This window comes from Copadichromis virginalis, linkage group LG5, assembly GCF_057382275.1.
Source record: "Copadichromis virginalis isolate Kocher_CV1m ecotype Utaka linkage group LG5, C_Virginalis_male_GT1.1, whole genome shotgun sequence".
Lineage (NCBI taxonomy): Eukaryota > Metazoa > Chordata > Actinopteri > Cichliformes > Cichlidae > Copadichromis > Copadichromis virginalis.
In genome coordinates, this window is record NC_140622.1 from 27582881 (window position 1) to 27603525 (window position 20645).

The 20645-nt window shown below is 39.9% G+C and overlaps 2 protein-coding genes across 3 annotated transcripts; one reads left to right on the forward strand and one right to left on the reverse strand.

Annotated features, from left to right (window-relative positions):
- The first annotated feature begins 394 nt into the window (after positions 1 to 394).
- Positions 395 to 16148, forward strand: appl1 (adaptor protein, phosphotyrosine interaction, PH domain and leucine zipper containing 1). 2 transcript variants are annotated; one of them, XM_085457181.1, is made up of 23 exons: positions 395 to 655; positions 2051 to 2149; positions 2255 to 2314; positions 4364 to 4435; positions 4582 to 4669; positions 4932 to 4973; positions 5987 to 6045; positions 6762 to 6908; positions 7989 to 8071; positions 8165 to 8326; positions 8540 to 8728; positions 8838 to 8880; positions 8953 to 9009; positions 9428 to 9519; positions 9786 to 9965; positions 10292 to 10344; positions 10702 to 10876; positions 11061 to 11097; positions 11198 to 11338; positions 11423 to 11473; positions 11555 to 11644; positions 12223 to 12358; positions 12532 to 16148. In XM_085457181.1, the coding sequence occupies exons 1-23, from the start codon at positions 602 to 604 to the stop codon at positions 12537 to 12539; spliced, it is 2118 nt and encodes a 705-aa protein (XP_085313307.1). In that variant the 5' UTR covers positions 395 to 601; the 3' UTR covers positions 12540 to 16148. The 2 variants fall into 2 exon arrangements, with proteins under 2 accessions (XP_085313307.1, XP_085313306.1); XM_085457180.1 differs by having other exon boundaries at positions 12223 to 16148.
- A 1411-nt stretch (positions 16149 to 17559) lies between these two features.
- LOC146709943 (tripartite motif-containing protein 16-like) lies at positions 17560 to 19557 on the reverse strand. The gene has a single exon (XM_085458072.1). The coding sequence runs from the start codon at positions 19535 to 19537 to the stop codon at positions 17846 to 17848; it is 1692 nt and encodes a 563-aa protein (XP_085314198.1). The 5' UTR covers positions 19538 to 19557; the 3' UTR covers positions 17560 to 17845.
- Positions 19558 to 20645: the final 1088 nt, after the last annotated feature.

A 20645-nucleotide genomic window follows, 5' to 3' on the forward strand; every position in this document is an offset into this window, starting at 1 on the left:
TCAGATGGAGGCAGATGATCCACAGTAGCAACCGCTAAAAAAAAGCAGCTAAAAGAAGATTTATTATTCTGCTCATCATCATTATCATCATCATCATCATCATCATTTCTCAACAAACAATTATATTTGTAAACATGGTCATTTTATATGGTTTGTGGTAATAATTTTGGAAAGTTGAACATTTCAAAATTTAAATATCTGTTACAAAAATACTATTCGTAAAAAACGCGTTTTTAAAATATTGTACAAAATGTGGCGTCAGTAAATTTCTGAATAAGATTAAAAAATATTTCAACAGGAAACTCGCCGAAGTAGTTGCCATTACGGCTCTAACGTGTACGCGCTATCCCTGTATCACTGAACTGATGGTTAGAGCCAAAATGGCGAATATTCCTTTAAAAAATAAGCCAATCACATTGGCTTCATTTTCTTCTATCCAATCCAAAACCCCGTAGAGGGCGTGGCATGTGGAACCGGGAGGAGCTGTTTTGGGGTGTTGTGAATCCGTGTAGCCCAGAAATCCTGAGTGGGAGTTGTCGGACCGATTTGTTGTGTGTTTGTCTTGCGTTTCTCAGAGATTATCAACACGCCTGCAGCAGCTATGCCCGGGATAGAGAAGCTACCGATAGAGGAGACGCTGGAGGACAGCCCGCAGGTAACAGCTCTACTCCCCGAGGGCTTCAGCTAAAAGCTAATTCTAGCCACGTCTATAGCTAGGCTAACTGTCTTTGTAGACTGTTTGCCAACATCCATCGGAATGGTGCTAATCGCTAACGGCACAGCTAACCACAGCTTCTCAAGCGGGATACTTCAGCTATGCAGTGGGATCATAAACTGACTGCTTTATGGATCAGGTGATGGAAGCTTTCGCCAAGCTGCCAGATCCTAAAATGTCAGAGTTAGTGCTGGTTTGCACATAAATTAACGGTTAACCTGCAACTTCCGTAGCCACTAAGCTAATCATTCCTCCCTCTTCCCCAGTAATGGTTATCTGGTCAAACACCAGTGTTGTATTTCTGTTGGTGTCACACCGTGCCCAAAGCTTCAACCGCACTGCTGCAGATGGACAGAAAAACAACTCGAGCAGTGATGTTGTTTCCTGAAAATTTTAGGAATAACACCTGCTGTGACATCACGGATTGAGGTGTGGTCAAAGTGTATAAACTTACTTGGTTTGAAGCTGCACATACCCAGGATTTACTTACGTTAACTGTCAGAATAATCTGGGTATCAGCTCTCAAAGCACAGGGACATTCTTGCTGCTCTCAAGCACAAAAATCATTTGCAAGAGCGAAAAGAATTTGCATAACTGTTTTTTCAACCCTGAAAATGTAATGTGGCTATCTCATGTTTCTAAGAAATTATAAGAGCATTAAAATAAGGGAAACTAATTTTGACAAATGCCTGTACTCTGATGGACTGAAACTCAGACATATTCATAATACGAAGATAAAGTTTTGCATGACCTTATTAGATATGTTAAAGTTATAGAGTAGAAAAAAATCAGCTGACTCTATCAGGGTCGGGTGGGAACTTTTCAAGCTGGTATGACTCTGGAGTCTTTGCAAAATCTTTTAGTCTATATAACTAATGATTTATGCTTCATCCACTCCAGTCTCTTATTAACTCTCTCGGTGTACATTAGGCGTCAGCTCTGTTATATTTTTAATTTAACAGTGGGAGCTGGAGAGAAACCAGGTTACCGCAGCAGTAAAATCTGATTTACAGCAAGGTGAAATACATTCAGGATAATCACACAACAGGTTGCAACCATTCAGCTTTCAGGAAAACAGCCTGAGAGTGTGATTTATTTCTCACAGTGAGTAATGCCTTGAAAAAGACAGGGACCAGCAGGATGTTAAGAAACACCTTGAGAGCAGCAGTAGTGCGTGCAGGTGTTTGATTTGCAGAAATGTATGCGGGTGAAGTTTTTGGCACTCGCATAGGAAATTTTCTGGGGGCAAGTAAGCTGAGTATGGTTTCACAAACGGATCATGTAGTTAAATCAGCTGCATGATGTTTGTTTGTTTTTGATGGTTTTTGTTTGCAGACACGGTCTCTGCTGGGAGTTTTTGAGGAGGACACTGCAGCCATCTCCAACTACTGCACACAACTGTATCAGGCCATGCAGAGGATTTATGATGCACAGGTACACACACATACACTCACTCACTCACAAAAACACAAAATCAATAATGTGCTGCTGTTTGGATAGTGTGTGTCCAGCTCTTAGTGCTGCGGATTTGTCTTCCAGAATGAGCTGAGTGCTGCAACACACCTGACCTCCAGACTGCTGAAAGAATATGACAAACAGGTAGGAAATGCCATATTTGTCCCAACCACAGCACAAGTGTACACACTCAAACACTAGATTATTTTATTATTTTTATTATTATTACAAAGAAGTGCTGGACACTAAATATCTGAAAGCTTCACAAATGAATCACCCTTGAACCAACTGAGATCTCTCTGTGGACATTAAGCTTAGGATCAGGATTTTTTCATAGCCAGCCGGCAATATATAAATGACTAACTTTGTGTTGTGCATGGATTGTTTCACACATTCCCTTGGGGGAAGTTTGACTTGGCTGAGATGCCTCACTATTAACTTCTAACTTGGCTAAACTTCATCAATCCTGTTTTATAATAATACATTTTATTTGTGAGCGCCTTTTTAAAACCCAAACTCACCATACAAAGCATAGAAGACAACTGGTAGTAAGGATAAAAATCAGCATTAGACAATAATTGGAGTTAGGGCTGTTCGATATAACGATATATATCGGATGACGATAAAAAAACGTCTATCGTTTCATTTCGTGGTGTCACAAAATAAACTGTTTAAGGCAATATTTTTTCATCGTTTTGATGGTCACTGTAGTGGCTATATTAATTTCTTAAAGTTCTCTCTTTCTCTTATATTTAATATAACCACACTACGGACGGACAAGCGCCTGTTTTTATGCGTTGTCGTTAGCAACAACGACGGTAACAGCATCGCGTGTCCGCTTGTTTATGTTCCACATAAACCTTTCACAATAAAGCTCAAGATCCTGTTGAGACTTTTCAAAATAAACTGAATTACGTGAAAGAGCAGATTATTTACGGATGAGAAGTAAAAAAGAGCCGCCAGGTGCTAAAAAATAAACCTTAGACTCAAACGTCAGAACAGGCTTTTCCCCGCAGCACGCCGTGTAATAAATACTCACAAAGAAAACGGCGGCCTTTACAACTTATGTCTAAAAATGTATCGTTTCATGCATCGGTTAAAACACTCGACTCCAGCTACATGATGCGCAGCTGGAAACACTTCCCGCAAGACGAGCTGCCCGAGATTCACAGAATTTACAGAAAATGTTACATTTTTGTGATTTATATCGTTATCGGGACGATAGAATTCTTATTTCGGGATATGAGATTTTGGTCATATTGCACAGCCCTAATTGGAGTCACTTCTCTGGAGAATCGTTTGGGAGTTGAAAGAATTTGGACTGTTTTTAGTTCCCAGCGGTGCCTCACTATTTGACTGATTTTTGGAAATTAAGGAGGATTCATGCAATTCAAAATACTCCAGAAGCTGTCTGGCCCACTGCTACAGGCCATTCGATCCTTATACAACCGTTGCAAGAGCTTGGTCCGCATAGCCAGCAATAAGTCAGACTCATTCCTGGTGGGCGTTGGACTCTGCCAGGGCTACCCTTTGTCACTGATTCTTTTCATAATTTTTATGGACAGAATTTCTAGGTTGTAGGCAAGTGGCGAAAGGCTTCCACTTGGGCGGTCTCAGAATCTCGTCTCTTGAGTTGAGTTGAGTTTTCTAAAAGTTTTCTTAATTCTGCCATAGTTTCACTTGTGAGATTTCTTTTAAGCTACCCCCATTTCCCTAAGAATGCTCTGCTTTTTGGAAGTCACTGTTCTGAAAAACATTTTTGGAGCCAGCTTTAAGTGGTCAATTGGGAGAACTGCAGGTTTTGGCACTGCTTGGTGTGGCTTCCCAGTCTTATCACACAAGCCACAGGCCTTGCTGTTATAACAGCCTATCTTCGTTATACCAATAGACCCTTAAAAAAGGGCAATAAAATACTAAATGTCAGCCTTGTAATACCATCCATTATACTTATCACCCTAACCGTAATACTGTAACAACGAGCCTCTTATCTGTTACTTCACACACATCTGCCTTTACCACACCTCTGTGAAATTTAGTCTGGCCATTCCTGTCTTCTAGAAACAGCTTTGGATCAGCATTATTCAGATTTTTTCTTTACCATAATAGAAAATATTAGCGGTTTTAATAACATCCAGAAATCTATGTGTTAATCTCAGCTGTGTAATGTTTCCTTATTGTTGCTGTTGTTTGCAGCGTTTTCCTCTCGGGGGTGATGATGAGGTGATGAGTTCTACTCTGCAACAGTTTGCAAAAGTCATCGATGAAGTGAGTTAGGTTTGCATGTTTTGATGTCCCAAACAGGCAAATTTGGTGCAAAATAAAAAGAATAAGAAAAACTTGTGTTATATTTGTGTTTGTTCATCTGATTCATGGTTAGGATTTTAACTTCCTCCTTCTCTTCCTCTTTCTAGCTCAGCTCCTGTCATGCTGTCTTGTCCACACAACTTGCTGATGCCATGATGTTCCCCATCACTCAGTTTAAAGAGCGAGACCTGAAGGGTAGAAAACACTTTAAGCTCTTTCACCCAGTTTTGAAACTGTTTTAGAGACGTTAATAATGTATAATGACAATTTTCAGTTTACTAGTTTGCCATCAACAGTGACACATAATGTAAATTATTTTCTGCATTGCTATGTTAGTTGTTTACTTTCAATATTAATATTTAATATTTATGGTAGTAGAATTAATCTGAAGCAGCAGCTCTTGCTACATAAACAGATGCACTTTGCTCTCTAATGTGAGTTTTTTTTGTCTCTCCAGAGATCCTTACTCTTAAAGAAGTCTTCCAAATAGCCAGTGATGGTAAGCTGTACCTCATAAACTACAGTCAGTGCACTTTATTGCCTACACATTACGCTTGCATTGCACCTCCAGTCATGAAAGCCCTTCCCATGAAGCCTCTGGCAGTTTTTGTGCTGATATTAATAACAAAGACGTTTGGGATCTCTGCAGAGTGATGGGGACTTTTACGTGCTCTACCTTTTAGCACATGCCGACCTCGCTCTGTAACTTTATGTGGTCTGCCACATTGTGACGAATTTGCTGTGGTTTAAACACTTCCTGTTTGTAATAATACCACTTACAGCTGATAATAGCATATCTAGGACGGAAGAAATTTCATAAATTGACTTGTTGCCAAGATGGCTCCTATTAAACTGCTATGCTCAAATGCAGTGAGCTCTTTAGAATGACCCATTCTTTCACGAATGTTTATAAAGACAGTTTGATTTTATACATCTGTGGAAATTGGACAGAAAATTCCTGAATTCAAACATTTAGAGGTGTGGTTCAGTACTTTTATACTACATATACTTTATGTCTAGATAAATCACACATGTGCAATATAAAGCCATCTGTTTCTGACCCGCGGTGTTTGAAAATTAGCGTAAGAGGCAGTATAATTCTTGGGCAGTCACTGTAGTGAGACTTTACTGCTGTTTAATTCAGGCAATGCAGCAGTTCATATCATACAGTTAACAAGACTTATATAAATGTTCATTTAACATTTAGTACTTTCATTTAACCTTTAACCATGTTTCCATTTGATCTTGGCAGCATGGCCCTCTGGAGGGGAAAAAAGTTGAACTCTGTATATCACAGTGCTTTCATCTCAGCTTTCATTTAAATCTTTTGTGATCTAGTAAATACTTAACTTTAGATCTTAAATTTTAGGCCCATATATAAAAGAAAAATTATTGAAATGGTAGAAATAGAAGCTAAATTACTTGCAATTGTGAAATTTAGTTTGTTTAGGTATTTTTAGTGTGCAAGATATATTTTACAATTAAAAATCTTTTCTGTGTCTCTGTGTGCAGATCATGACGTGGCGATTAACAGATACAGTCGCTTATCCAAAAGGAGGGAGAACGACAAGGTAACAGCTTTTAGGTTTACCATTCATGACTTCATACCTCAAACTATACATTGACTTTCGTGGTAATGGTTTTATTTTACATGTCCGTAAATGGTAAATCATAGTCTGGAAAGTTTTCTATTTAACTGTAAAAACATCCACAGTTAGATGGATAGAAGCTTAGCAGCTTTGTTTAGATTGGTTGGCTGAGCTGATAAGAAGAAGCTGCTTTTATGATTTAAATACAGCTGCAGGAGTCTGTGGATAATTTTCATATTTTGCATGTTCAGCACACTCATTGTGCTTTGTCAAAAAGACATATTAGTATGAACTTGGAACTGAAAGACCTAAATGCTTCCTCTGTTTTCCCCTCAAACTTCCAAATCACTGAAGTTTATTCATTAAATTAGTAATTTTTGGTCATACCAGCAAATCTGTCATTTTTGGTCTCTATTTTGGTTTCTATAAAAATAATTTTACAGAATCTGCTATATTTAAAAAAATAACAGCAAAAACTCCTCAGTAGTATTTTTTTAATTAAAGTTACAGGAAGTGATGACTGTGTGGAAATGCAGCTGCAATGATAGATGGGGTTGGGTTGTTTTAAAAAGTCTCTCATCAAGTTTCACATTCCTCAAAGCAGCAGCTTCCTAGATGATTATCAAGACCAAATGATATTATGCGAGTGGATAATGTTATCTGGCTTTTTACTGAAATAAGAGTCTCGTGTGTTGCAGTTACGGGCGGAGGTGGTGGAGGATGTCTACACCTCCCGCAAGAAACAACACCAGACAATGATGCACTACTTTTGCTCACTGAACACTCTGCAGTACAAGAAGAAGACAGCTCTGCTGGAGCCACTGCTGGGATACATGCAGGCACAGGTGTGCACGCCTTTACTGCAGAGTAATTCAGTTCACATATATAAACTTCAGGAAAATCAGGCTCAGGAAGGGGCAGCCATCTGCTGCAACCGGTTGGGGGTGATGAGAGAGAGATGGGACTAGTGCACCTCAAAAATCCAACATTAGGTCTTAACCAAACGTTAACTGGATTCCATATCTGACTCAGGTCCGAAATTCTTTTCCCCCACGAAAAGCCAGAACAGTGTGAAATACACATCAAATCTTTAACTTGGCAAAATGTTAATCCCCCTGCTTGATTCTGGGAATTTTGGAAACAGCTTTGAAATTCTTTGGTAATCCTGCAAAACAATTCTGACAGACATTTTAAGCCTGACTGCTGAACTTTTATGTGAAGAAATGAAGTTTGATTTCATTGAAGTTTTTGCACTATCAGTGCAGGCACACAGTTTCATGTCAGGTGATATTCACACACACATGCGCATTAGTGGTGACACATTGTAATCAGGCTTGAATAGGGGAGGACCTGTAGCAACAAAGGTCAAGTAGTCTAAGACACGTGGGAAGCATCCAAGAATAGTTTATAACAAGAAAGAAACTCGATGGAAAACGCTGTGAGCTCAGAGAAGGATATGAAGGAAAATTTAAAGAAAAGGAAAAGATTGTGGTGCTCTTAGAGTCAGACTTTTTAATCTGATGGTGGATGTTGTTGATGTGGGTCTTAAACTAAAATGCCCCAAATATGGACTAAAAGAAAGTGCATTTTACGTGTGGTATAGGTACTCATTTTGTTTCCTTAACTTTCACGAAGAATGATTCAGTGTATCCTTTGCTAAAGGAGGTAACAAAGGAAGCACTAAGGAGTGAGCTCTTATTGTGACGACCACACACACACTTCCAGGTAACTTCACTCAGTTAGGAATTCTGAAAACTGATGTCATCCACAGCCAGTGAATGAGGGCAAGAACAAACATGGTTTGCCTTTACTGCCAGAAGGGGGAGACAGAGTTTCTGCAAAGGAGATTTAATACCAAAACAGTGTGAAATCACATTTATTTGAAGTCAGCTCTGAAGTGACCAACCTGTTTTTGTTCTCCTCAGATCAGTTTCTTTAAGCTGGGGTCAGAAAATCTCACCCAGCAGTGGGAAGAGTTCCTGGGAACTATAGGAACCAGTGTCCAGAAGTAAGAACTCCTTCATCCCCAAACTGTTAATTAATTGTGGAGACAGTAAGATTTTAGCAATGAGTGACAATGAACATGTGAATGTATGTATAGTGTACGCCGGGAAATGGAGGAGGAGGTGGGGCAGATGCAACAGACCATCCAGGAGATGGAGAGGGCTTGTGACGCCCTTTATGCACCATGTGACCCCGACCCCGCCCACTCACCTGTGAGTCGCAACCTGACCAGGAAGCAGGGCTACCTGTACATCCGGAAGTAAGCCACAGGACGACTTCAGTGTTTTATTTCTTAGTGAGCTTTAATCCTGTTTCACCCACAGACCCAGAACAGTTTTTACATTGTGCATCTCTTATTGGGGTGACTGTAGCTCAGGAGGTAGAGGGGGTCATCTGCTAATTGGAAGGTTGGTGGTTTGATCCCTGACTGTAAACACTGTGAAATCCTTTTTGTGTCTTTGCTGTCTCACAGTAAGACTGGGCTAGTGTCATCATCCTGGGAGCGACAGTACTTCTTTACACAGGGTGGAAACCTGATGCAACAGGGCCGGGGAGAGGTGGCGGGCGGGCTGGTCACAGACCTTGACAACTCCTCCGTCATGGCAGTTGACTGTGATGACCGCCGATTCTGCTTTCAGGTCACTTCCTTTGATGGGAAAAAGTGAGAGGTCCTTTTTTATAGTTCTCTTCTCATATGTGCTCCGCCCCACCCCTTTTTTTGTAATTCTTAGGTCAAAATAAAAATCATTTTCTTCTCTTTATTATGTCAGAGTGGTGACGCTGCAGGCGGAGAGCAGGAAGGAATGCGAGGAGGTAAAATACTCTAACTTTATGAAGCCTCCTTTGAGTTTGCTGCTGTTTTCTGATGTTGTCTCTCTCCACTAGTGGATCTCCACCATCAACAACATCTCAAGGAGGATCTACCTGAGTGAAAATGCAGAGGTTTGTGTCTGCTTCCTTCTTCTATCGACCTTCATGTTGCTTACCGTTCACTGTTGTATACCTTTGGCAGCTATTTTAGTTGTAGTCTAGCCAGGGAAGTATGTGTTGTAAAATATCAGCATCAATATTGTGAGATGGTGCAGAAGACCTTAAACTCTTTGCATGGGAAATTATAGATTTTCTGAGGAAACTACTTTGATTTGACTATTTGGCACAAGGTACTGGTAATGAAGATCTGATCTAATATCTGTCTTCCCACAAGGTTTTTGTAATTGTGCGACAGTACGCCAGTGCACAATTTCTAGACTTCAAGCAGGCTTCAGTAATAAATCACAGCAGCTTGGCACGTACAGAAGCAAAAACCTCTCTATTAGAAACCAGATGATCTCAGTAATTCCTAGTTACTTCTTGTTGGCAGGAGCTTGCAGCCAGAGTGAACCAATCCGCTCTTGAAGCCGTGACACCATCACCGTCCTTTCAGCAGAGACACGAGAGCATGAGACCAACCAGGTAGGAGTGTGTGTGGGTGAGTGGGTTGTCAAACTAGTTTGAGTTTTAGACTGGGTATTTCTACCTGTCCTCTCTGTTTGGGGGTTCCGATTTTTTCAAAATTAGGTTTAGGTGAGAGTAATGATTACCAACACCCTCACAACCTGCTGTCGGCTTCCATTATTTATTGAAATAGGGCCGCAGGTGGTCCAGATTTCATTATGGAGCCCTGTCATCATCCTCTTTCTCTCCCTCTCTCGCTCTCTCTCTCTTTGTCTCCCATCCAGTAAGGGGCGAACGGGTCGAGCGAGCAGCATCAGCTCTGTGGGCTCCGAGCCATCGCCCGCTCTTTCTGTGCTCTCACTGGATGCACTGGTTGCCCCAGAAACACCCATCCAGTTTGACATAATTTCCCCCGTCAGTGAGGAGAACTCAGGACAAAGCAAAACAGCACCGCAGTCCAGCAGGTACGTGTCTGTCAGGGAAAATGATGAATCACTGTTTAAATTTCCAGCATGTGTTTCACAAACTAGCCGGCATCATAACGAGGCGATACCGCCTGACTGCGCAGCACCATCTGCTCAGATTTGAAGGTTCTGTGCTGCATGTGCTGCAGACAGTGCTTGTGAACATTAGAGTTCAAGCAGCTCTGCCTATATCTACTGTTTACATGGTCTGTGAAGCATGCAATGACAGAACAAAAAGCAAGCTAACTAAACTAATAATGTGAAGACAGATATATCTGAAGCTATGAAAATATGACTGTTTTGTGTGTTTATGTGCTTCTCTGCAGGAGAAGTAATCCATTTGGGGAGTCAGGAGAGAGCACAACAGAAGACAGTGAAGGTACTCGTGTCTGTCTGTCTCGACTATTTTATCAATGTTTATTTATTTATTTACGTACGTCTTTATCTTCTAAATGACATTTATGACTATGCAGAGGTCATGTTAATGTTATAACTGGGATTCTGGATAATAACTCATGTAGAAAAAAGGTTTAAACTGCGTATTTATTTAGATTATAATGGGTTTTATTATTTCCATTATTATCCATAATTACAACCAGTTTAAAATAATTTAAAGTGATTTAATTATTAAAAAAGTACATTTAAACCACCAAAGAATCAGCTTTTACACAACTCGAGTGGAACCACAGCCATACATGAAGTATGTTTTGTTTTTTCTGGTTTTTGTGCTGCGTAGACTCGATCCTCCACCAGCTCTTTATCGTTCGCTTCCTGGGCTCCATGGAGGTGAAGACTGCCGAGTCAGTGGATGTCATCTCTGAGACCATGAGGCAGATCCTGGCTGCCAGAGCCATCCACAACATCTTCAGGATGACCGAGTCCCACCTGCTGGTCACCTGCGACTGCCTCAAGTAGGAACTGCAGTGATCATTATGAGCGTGTTGGATGAAGCCGATGTTTGTTGTGTGACTAACTTCTTTTTGCAAAGCAAGCATGAGCCACGGGAACCACATTCAAGAAAAGATCAAATAAAATGCCAGCTTGAAAAAAATTGCAATTATCCTCTTATATTAAAATAGGTCTTTTATTTTTCAGGCTAATTGATCCTCAGACACAAGTGACGCGACTCAGGGTACGGTGACCGCAGTTTCTCCAGTTTTGTCTTGTTTCTAAGATTTGAGTTGTGTCACTTTTGTCTTTGCTAACTGGCATCCTGCTGTGTCTCGCTGCAGTTCCCTCTCTCCACTGTGGTGCAGTGTTTGTCCCATCAGGACAACAAGAGGCTGTTTGGTTTTGTTCTGCAGTCGGCAAGCGGGCGGAGCGACAGCCGAGCCATGTGCTACATCTTTGAATCCAACAACGATGGAGAGAAGGTTGTGTGTCCGTTTATCTGTTTGGCTGGCGGTGTAACACATCCTTCTTACTGTCTGATCGTCTGTCTTCTTCATGCTTTTCAGATCTGTGACAGCATCGGTCTGGCCAAGCAGATCGCCTTGCACTCGGAGATGGTAAAGACTGTAACCGGGGGTCATTCATGTGTTGCTGTGGATGTTTACGCTTGTTTTCTTATTGTTGCTCTTGTGATGCAGGACCGTAAAGCGGTGGAGAAGAAAAAGGAGGAGGATAAGGCCAAAGAGAAACAGAAGGAGGAACTGAGCAAGCAAAGACAGATCGAGAAGGTGATTTTTTTTTTACCTTTCAACACAAACCTTGCACTATTCCCGTGTTATAACGAATGTGCAGAGTATGCCGAGCAGCCAGGGGGTGTTTTTAGTCTGTAATACAATGTAAACATGGCCTATGACCCCATCATCACCACTTTAATTGAATAGTCTGTGAGTTTGTTGGACTTTGGGGTTCATCACTTAAAGACATTTTTGCTTTGTCTGACTTAAATGAATGAAAACATTATGTTTTACACTGCTGTGCAAAAATCTCAGCCACCATTTTTTTTCTTTTGTAGTTTGCATCCATGGAGCCAATTTTAACTCTTTACCCCTCGGTGTTACCCTTCAAGTGGTTCTTTTGTATTGGTCGTCAAACCACATAAATTTGTCATTAAGGGTACTGTGGCGGTTGTCAGATGTCATCTTTATAGTTCACTGTGCTTTTTTTGAAGGTCTTTCAAGTCTTTTTCCACACATTCTTAGTCCAGGTCTTACACTCGCCCCATTAAAAGCTCCATCTGCCACCAAATGCTGAAAACAACACCACGCGCAAGAAAAAGTTCACTCTTCTTCTCTTGACTGACTTTCAGGATCTGGAGGAGCAGAGCCGCTTGATCGCTGCATCAAGTCGCCCGGCCAACCCGCCTGGCTCTGACGGACAGTTCCTAGTGCTTAGCAACAGCCAGTCAGAGGACAGTGACGCTGGAGAGGAGGGGAAGAAGAAGGGTGAGTCTGAAGCTTAACGACACTCAGAGGATGCATGTTTTACCTCCCAGGCGAGTCCCAGCTGGTAAAATCGAGACCACAGCTCAGGAATCAGAGGAGGGGAACACCACTCGCCCACCTATCCGCCCGCCCGGACTGCCTGGAACTGAAAAACATGTGCTTCCTCTGTGCAGGACTCTGAAGCTTGTGATGGAGGCCTGTCACTCTAAAATGGAGGATATATCTAACGCACCCTCACTGTAAAAGGGAGGGAAGTAGGTGAGGAAACGCCTCATCCAGGACTCGTGTTTTATTCTGTGTTTAAAAAAACAAAAACAAACAAAGGAAAAAAAAATGCTGCTTTTATACCGGCTCCACTTTCAAGAAGAGACATGAATATAGATTAACCTCTAAGTTTCTGTTTTTATGTTTATTTTATAAGAAGAGCTAACAAAAATATGGAAGACGTAAAACAAAATGTGAGAAGAATATTGAACCTGGGTCTGTCGGTACCGGCTCTTGCATGAGTGCACTTTGAGAGGAAGTGATGGTTTTTTTACCCGTGATGAAGGTCCCAGAGGGCAACAGGACACCTCATCCACTTTCTCCATCAGTGTTGTTGATTTAAAAAAAGAAAAAAAGAAAAAAAGAAAGAGGTCAGCTGATGATCTGAAACACAAACAGAAGATAGAAAGAGAGCCTGAGTCTTATTTTGAAAAGGTCATTTAAGGATTCCTTCCTTCCTTCCTTCCTTCCTTCCACTGGCTTCATTTCAGCACATCACAGTAGGTCTTCACTGATTAGTCAATTAATTGATAAATAGAAAATTAATTTTTAGTAACTGCTAACCAGCTGTTTTTCCAACACCGTGTTCAATTTATTAATATTGTTAGATGTTATTTAGCTGCAGAAAAATGTGGCTCGATTGTTCAGACACTGTTTAGACCAGGGGTGGAAAACGTATATTCTTTATAACGTTAAGTATATTTTTCTTTTTATGGAAACAGACATATGTAAACAACAGTTAGACCCTTAATGCTAATCAATTGACAGTAATGTTAATATAACTGTTAAGTAAAGTTTAAATCAACCCACTAAAGGGACATCTTACAGTCCACTGCAGCTCCATGTTTTTAATCTTGGACTTGAGTTGTGATTCACGGTTCAGAATCATCTTTATTTCTCTTATGCTGGACCTGGATTAAGCGTTTCACTGTAGCTATTGGTTTCTTTTTCTGGCATGCCTCACCTATAGATATATTCAAAGCTACACTTTAATGAGAATAATGGTCAGTTTTGGTCTGTTTTGGGGTTTTTTGGTGTATTTTTCCCACAAATATCACTTTAATCTTACTTAGTTACCTTGCATATTCCTCCTACAGTGGTTTAATCCTCCACTGACAGGGCCTGCCTCACTCTTTCAGAAACCATTAACAAAAGCCAGCTTTCTTCTGATTGGCTGCACTTTGGAAACAGAAAGTTTGAATAGCAGATAATAGATAATAATTATAATAGATTAACTTTAGAGATGCGGAACTCAAAACCTCCCGATTAAAAATTCAAATTTCGTAAGCCATCCAGTGGGCCGATTCAGCCCCTAAGATTATATGTTTGACACCCCTGGTATAGACCAAATGCAAAAATGCAAAATATTTGGCCTTAAGTGTGCTTGAGCTTTTACTGATAGTACCTGAAAGCAGCAGCTGAATGAAAGGTTCAAAGGGAAAAATTCATCCTGTAAGTTTTCAGACTTTCTTGTCTTTGCATGATTTGGTCTTTGCTCGCTGACAGTGAAGATTGCTGCTTTGAGCACCACAAAGTGAGTTCACATTAGTTACATTATAGTCAAGAAATGACGGATTATACACCAAAATGATCTATTTGATAAATGGCACTACAGGATAGAAGAAAAACGTGTACGTTTGACTTGACCACTGCCTTTAAAGATAAAAAGTCAGCATACGTTCAACTACCTGCACTCACTTTGTGCTTATATTTGATGGTTGAAAGTTTGAAGGATGGTGGGTTTTGTTTGATTTGTTTTGCTTTTTTAGTTTTTGTATTCAGACACCTTTGGATTTGACTCCCTGACATTAGAGACCTATGTTGTGATTGTTACCTGCTGAGAAGATTTAGACCACTTAAATTACACCTGTCGTTTTACTTATCATGAATACAACTTAACTTTTGTTCCTTTTGGTTCAAAGCTGAGCTCCAGATGGATCTAAGGTCCACTTCATCGACTTTCAGGTGCCAATATTAAAGGAAAAATCCACCTTTATTTTTTATTTTCAAGTCTTGGTCTTGGACTAATTAAAGAAGCCACAAATTTCAGTTTACTTAAAGAGTCTGTAAGATTCTGTAAGGGTCTGTAGAACGAAGGTAAAAATTTTCATGGCTTCATTAAATATGAAGAAGTTATTTTAACTTAAAAAAAAAATCAGCTGAGTGTGAGGAAGTCAGCTGGGAGCTAAGTTTACATGGTGACTCGTGATGACGTTAACACGGCCACATGAACTCATCGTACTGGTTACTAAAGGTATCTGCTTAAGATAGAGGAAGTGCTAAATCCACAGTCCTCAACAGCATGAATAAATTTGTTTTGTGCACTAAAAAGACTTCATCTTTGGAGGATGCCCATTTGAATCTTAACATGCAGGAGCCTCGTATTTGCTCGTGTTAAATATTGGAGTGTACTTTTGTACAGATTTTACAGCAAAAACACAACCAGTATGAACATAAATATGAAAATTTGATTTAAACCAGAAAAAAAAATTCTATTTAAAACAGACTTGGAAAAATTCTGAATTTAGATTTTTTTTCTTTTCTTGGGTATTTATTAGTGAAGCCATAATCATGCCATAATCAGTCCAGTATTCCAGCATTTCAAGCTGTTCGTATGCAGTGTTTGTATGTGTGTGTTAGCGTGCTGTAAGGGTCGGAGCCCATGTAAATGAAAGCAGAGTTTGCATGACAGTAACACTTGTTAATGAGCTCTCGTACCAATTAACCGTGAAGATTTAAGGCCACGTCAGTGAGCCAAAGATGCTTTTCTCTCCTCTCTCGGGGCTGTTCCGGGTGTGAATTGCTGGTCTGACATTTGCAAAGTTGGAGGTCTGTTAAAATAAATAAATAAATAAATAAATAAAAGGGAGAAAAGCACAAATTTCCCTCAAGTTCCCTCAAACTGAAAGGAGAACATGGCTTTCTGTGTTCATAAAAGAAAAACACTAGACTTTAAGCTCCTCTGATACAGTGTTGAAAAACCAATAACCACCTGTGTGTCATAAAAAACAGACTCCATCTTCTTTCACATTGCCTGCTGAGTCCGTTTCTTCTAATGTCTTAATATTTACCAGGCATGCATACGTGGGTCGTTGTTTGGGGCCTTTTATGTTCATCGCACATTTATTCATTAACTTGCATTTCATTTCCAGAGTGATTCACAATGATTATTTGTGGGGGGTTTTAAGTTTCATGTTCTTCATGTAGGGATGAAAGAGGCCACAGACACACCTCTCCGTTTGTGGGAGGTTAAAGTAGTGGAGATGTTTCTAAAAAGCCGAAATCAACAGTTACTGAAGATGATTTTATTTTTATTTTAGTTTTTTGGGACACGTGGGGGTGAGATATTGCTTTCTTGTTTTTGCTGTAACCAAGTGAAAGGCTCGTGTTGACAGAGCTGCACTTTACAGACGAAGTAAACACGACAGGATCGCTGATGTTGAGCTGTAAATATGTTTCAGTGATTGATGTTCCCATGTCATGATTAAAAAAGGCTTTACGGTGATAATAAAGCACTAACTCCATCCGCCTGACTCAGTCTGCTCTTGTTTTTCACTTCAAGCAAAACTTCACCAGCAGCACGAGCTTCAGACAAACATAGAGTGAAAGGAACATTTAGACAAAGATTAAAAGGATTTGTCAGTTTTATTTATGTTTGTGCCGGCTATGACACAGTGGTGGTGCGGTGAGCTATACCGCTAGACCAAATGTATTTAATCTGTATTTTATTTGTGTAATGGCCAGCAGGGGGCAGCTGTTCTACCGGTCTATGAGCTGGCTTATTGGCAGTTTCCTGAAGAATTATGGGCTCAATAACTTCATTCAAGTCCTAGTTAATAAAACATGAAGCTCATTTAGTAAATTTTAGTCATTATATTGGTATACCTTTTTAACAAAACAAAACCATTATCTCTACGTAAGGTGGATCTGCAAATTGTTTTGCATTTTCATATGAAAAAATAGTTTTATACTAGTGATGATATTTAATGATGATAGTTTTCTGTCACATGATTTACATATTATTGTAGAAAATGATACTTTATGTAATACTGCAGTGTAAAAAAGCTTAATATATAAATAAAGCTACTTTTTTCCAATTTGGAAAAAAGTAGCTGTGTTAAATGAAAATATCACACTCTGAAATGGGTTGGAGCACAGTAAAATAAAATTATGTGAAATGCAAATTAAAATAAAAGAGCAGTGGAAAGTGGACAGATGATTTTTTTTTAATTCTTAATTAAAATGTCATATAATGATTGATAAAGGACAGAAGTATCTTTGTAAATAATAGGATTCAGGTGATTTGATTAAGTCAGACTTATTGTTTGACAAAGTGTGTGCTGCTTAATTGCTATAATAACCTGAACTAAAAAGTTGAAACTGTGGGCATATACACCACGTTGCACATTCAAACCAACAATAGCTAAAGTGCTTTAAAGACGAGGAAATTTATTTTCCTCGTCTAAAAAGAAACAAATACAAGAAAAGCTGGAAGGTATGTTTTTACTGTTTGTTTTTTTTACTGTGATTTTTACTTTTGTCCTATGAACAAAAGTAAAAATCACAGACATTTTATGATCATTAAAATGTGTTTTATTTAGGAAAGTGATGATGATTTGCAAACTGATCAGTGGATAAAAATCCACTGATTTTAACCTACTTTATAGGTTTAAAGTATCTGTATTGGTATCGGCAATCACGGCCGTGTATTTACTTGGTATTGGACTGATACCAAAGTTTGCAATATCACACAGCATCACTAGATGAGTCACCTCATCATCAACTTAAAACAGCTTCTTGCATAGGGATGATCCACATATGCAGTATGTTTTCACCATAATTAAAAATGATCAAAAACACCTTTTTAAAAAATAAATAAATAAATAAATAAATAATTTGTTATGTATGAAAAACATTTATTTTCACACATTACATACAACAAATGATCTATTCAATAATGATAAGTTTTATATTTTGTTTGTCAATTTAGAAAACAACAAAAACACTCAGTTTGCCCTACAGATACATGCAAATGTATCATAGATTTCTTCACACATGTACAAATTAACGAGAGCAACATCTGTAATGAGGCAGCTCTGCTGATGTCTTCATTAAGTTAACATCATAAACTGGAAGACAAAAACATATAAAGGCATCAATATGAATATGAATTGTTATCAATGTATTTCGAATCCAGATTTAAACCCACTTGAATATGAAAGACTATAAATGTTTGAGTTCACAGAACTTGGCACTTGCTCCAAAAAGACACCAACCATTAAGTCGAAGTCCAGCATGGAGCGGCTGAGTGAATGTGGTCTGCACTCTGTGGAGGAGGGTCATGGTTTCAGAGATGCTGTAGAAAGACAGAATACCTGCACAGTGGTCCAGGTACACTCCTATTCTGGAGGACTGAGGACCTGAGATGGGGGTTTGGATGTTGTTGTGCCAAAATGTATAACTGTTTTGGGAACATTTCAATGCCCAAGATCTTGCATTTCCTCCAAATCCACATTCATTCCCCATCCCCGCTCTGTTGATATTCTTGTATGCAACTGCTACATGAACTCCTCCTCTCCATTCAACTTCCCAGTAACAACGTCCAGTCAGTCTATCGGTGCTCAGAACCTGCCAGTAATCAGTGAATCTGTCTGGATGATCAGAATATGGCTGTTGATTATTCATTGCTGTCGTTTTTCTGTTCCTCTCTGATAATAGCAGCCATGTGTTCGCTGTGTTTGGATCCAGTGTGATTTCATGTGATAATTTTAAGAATCCAGCTCTCCTCTTTGGCTCTGCTTGTGGATCTGAGAGTAAAACATCCACTTCAGTGACTATCAGTGAGATGTCTGTGCATTTCTCTCTCAGAATGTGCTGCAGACTATCTCTGACCTCTGACACAGCTGTTGTCACCACTTCAAAGTACCCCAGAGGACGGATATTGATACTGGATGATTCTGTTGACTCAGTGAGTGCTGACAGTGAGAGATAATTTTGTAGAAATTGGTTGTGATCCTCTGTGTTTAAGAGCGCTTTCAGCTCAGTGTCTTTCCTCTTCAGCTCAGTGATCTCCACCTCCAGCTTCTCCTGAAGCTCTTTGACTCGACTCACTTCAGTTTCCTGCTGGGATCTGATCTGCTGCTTCACATCAGAGCAGCTTTTCTGGATGAGGCAGATCAGCTCAGTGAAGAGCTTCTCACTGTCCTCCACTGCTTTATCAGCAGACTGACTGATGGCCTCCACCTCGTGTTGAAGGAGTTTCACATCTTTTTCTCTGTCCTGGATTCTCTGCTGGATATTTTCTTGACTCACCTCGAGCTCCTTCTGCCTCTCAGTCCTTTCTGCTGCAGCTGAGATCGTGTTGTGGCCTTTATGTTCATCCATTGAGCAGAGATAACAGATGCTCTGATGATCAGTACGGCAATAAATCTTCATCACCTCATCATGACGAGAGCAGATGTTGTCCTGGAGCTTCTTGGACGGCTCCACCAGCTTGTGTTTCTTGAATGTAAGCGAATCATAGTGTGGCTGGAGGTGTTTCTCACAGTAAGACGCCAGACAGATTAAACAAGACTTCATGGCTTTCAGTTTTACTCCAGTGCAGAAATCACAGGCCACATCTTCAGGTTCAGCATAACTGTGATCAGAAGGAGCAGCTTGGAGCCCAATCTTCTTCAGCTCAGCCACTAAATCTGCTAACATGGTGCTCTTCACCAGCGAAGGCCTTGGTGTGAAAGTCTGCCTACACTGGGGGCAGCTGTGGATTTGCTTTGTATCCTCCGAATCCCATTGAGTTTTAATACAGTTCATGCAGTAGCTGTGTCCACAGGGAATGGTCACCGGATCCGTCAGTAAATCCAAGCAGATTGAACAGCAGAATTTTTCCTTGTCCATTAGATTTTTGTGCTGTGCCATTTCACTCTCTCAGTGACTCTCGTTTAGTTTCGCTTTGTCTGAACAGAAACAAACTCTGTTCTCTGAAGGGAACAGATCTCTGCTCTCAACCACCTCCCACAGGAAATGAGGCTGAACTGCAACTGCTCTTGGCAGCATGTCGTTTAAATCCATCCTTAAAAATAGAGATCAGTAAAGAGGAAGTGCCATAGAAATATCGCGATAGAGCTACAAAAAGCTGTTATGAGATGCAGATTATGCTTTGCATGCAAGCATGACATGCTGTGACATGTAGCAGCTTAGAAATCATTTAATATTTTTCCTCATGTTTTGGAAAATTAGTTATCAAACTTTACATTTTGAATCTAATCTTAGTTTAATTCAATTCCGTTTTATTTATACAGCACCAAATCACATCTTTTCCATCTCTGAAAGTGAAGCTTTAACATCTTTTTTTTATTTTTTTACCTTTACCTGGCAGAACAAGCCACGGTGGAGCCACCAAGTGCACTACTCGGACTGGTTCAAGAAAACAGAGGTGCACAGAGGTGGACTACATCTTACACAGAGGAAGCAATCTGGAAAGGATAGAAGACCTAAGGTGTTGTTAGGGGAGAATGTTAAGAAGAGGAAGTAAATGAAGGCAGAGGCAAGGATTAAGTGGTGGAAGGTGAAGAAGGAGGAATGTTGCACAAAGTTCAGCAAGGGGTTAAGACAGGCACTGCGTAGTAGAGAAGACATTTCACTAGGAAAAGTACAGCACTAGCTGTTTGGTGTATCCACTGAACAGAGTCAAGAGGACAAGGAGACTTGATGGTGAAATGAAGGAGGACAGGAAAGTATTTACTTTTAATTCTTATTCTTATTTTTATTTTCATGTCTATTTAAGCGTAATTTATGACAGTATGTTTGCACTGAAGCACCGCAGCAATTTCCTAATGTTGTAAACCTGCTCAACATTTGGCAATAAAACCCTTTCTGATTCTGATTAAAGAAAGAGTTTAGCAAGGAAAATGTGGGCTAGTCAGGGAGATGAAGAAAATAGACAGTAGAATTGGGAGGCAAGCATACACAAAGGAAAAGGCTTACAGTGAGTTATATGTGAGGCTGGACTGTGGGAAAGAGACAA

Bases quoted from the DNA above. Each gene is read 5' to 3' on its own strand.
- LOC146709943 (XM_085458072.1), bottom strand. From the start codon at position 19,537: ATGGCACAGCACAAAAATCTAATGGACAAGGAAAAATTCTGCTGTTCA.
- appl1 (XM_085457180.1), top strand. From the start codon at position 602: ATGCCCGGGATAGAGAAGCTACCGATAGAGGAGACGCTGGAGGACAGC. The intron at 656-2,050 runs GTAACAGCTCTA...TTTTGTTTGCAG, and splicing joins CGCTGGAGGACAGCCCGCAG to ACACGGTCTCTGCTGGGAGT. The intron at 11,474-11,554 runs GTAAAGACTGTA...CTTGTGATGCAG, and splicing joins TCGCCTTGCACTCGGAGATG to GACCGTAAAGCGGTGGAGAA.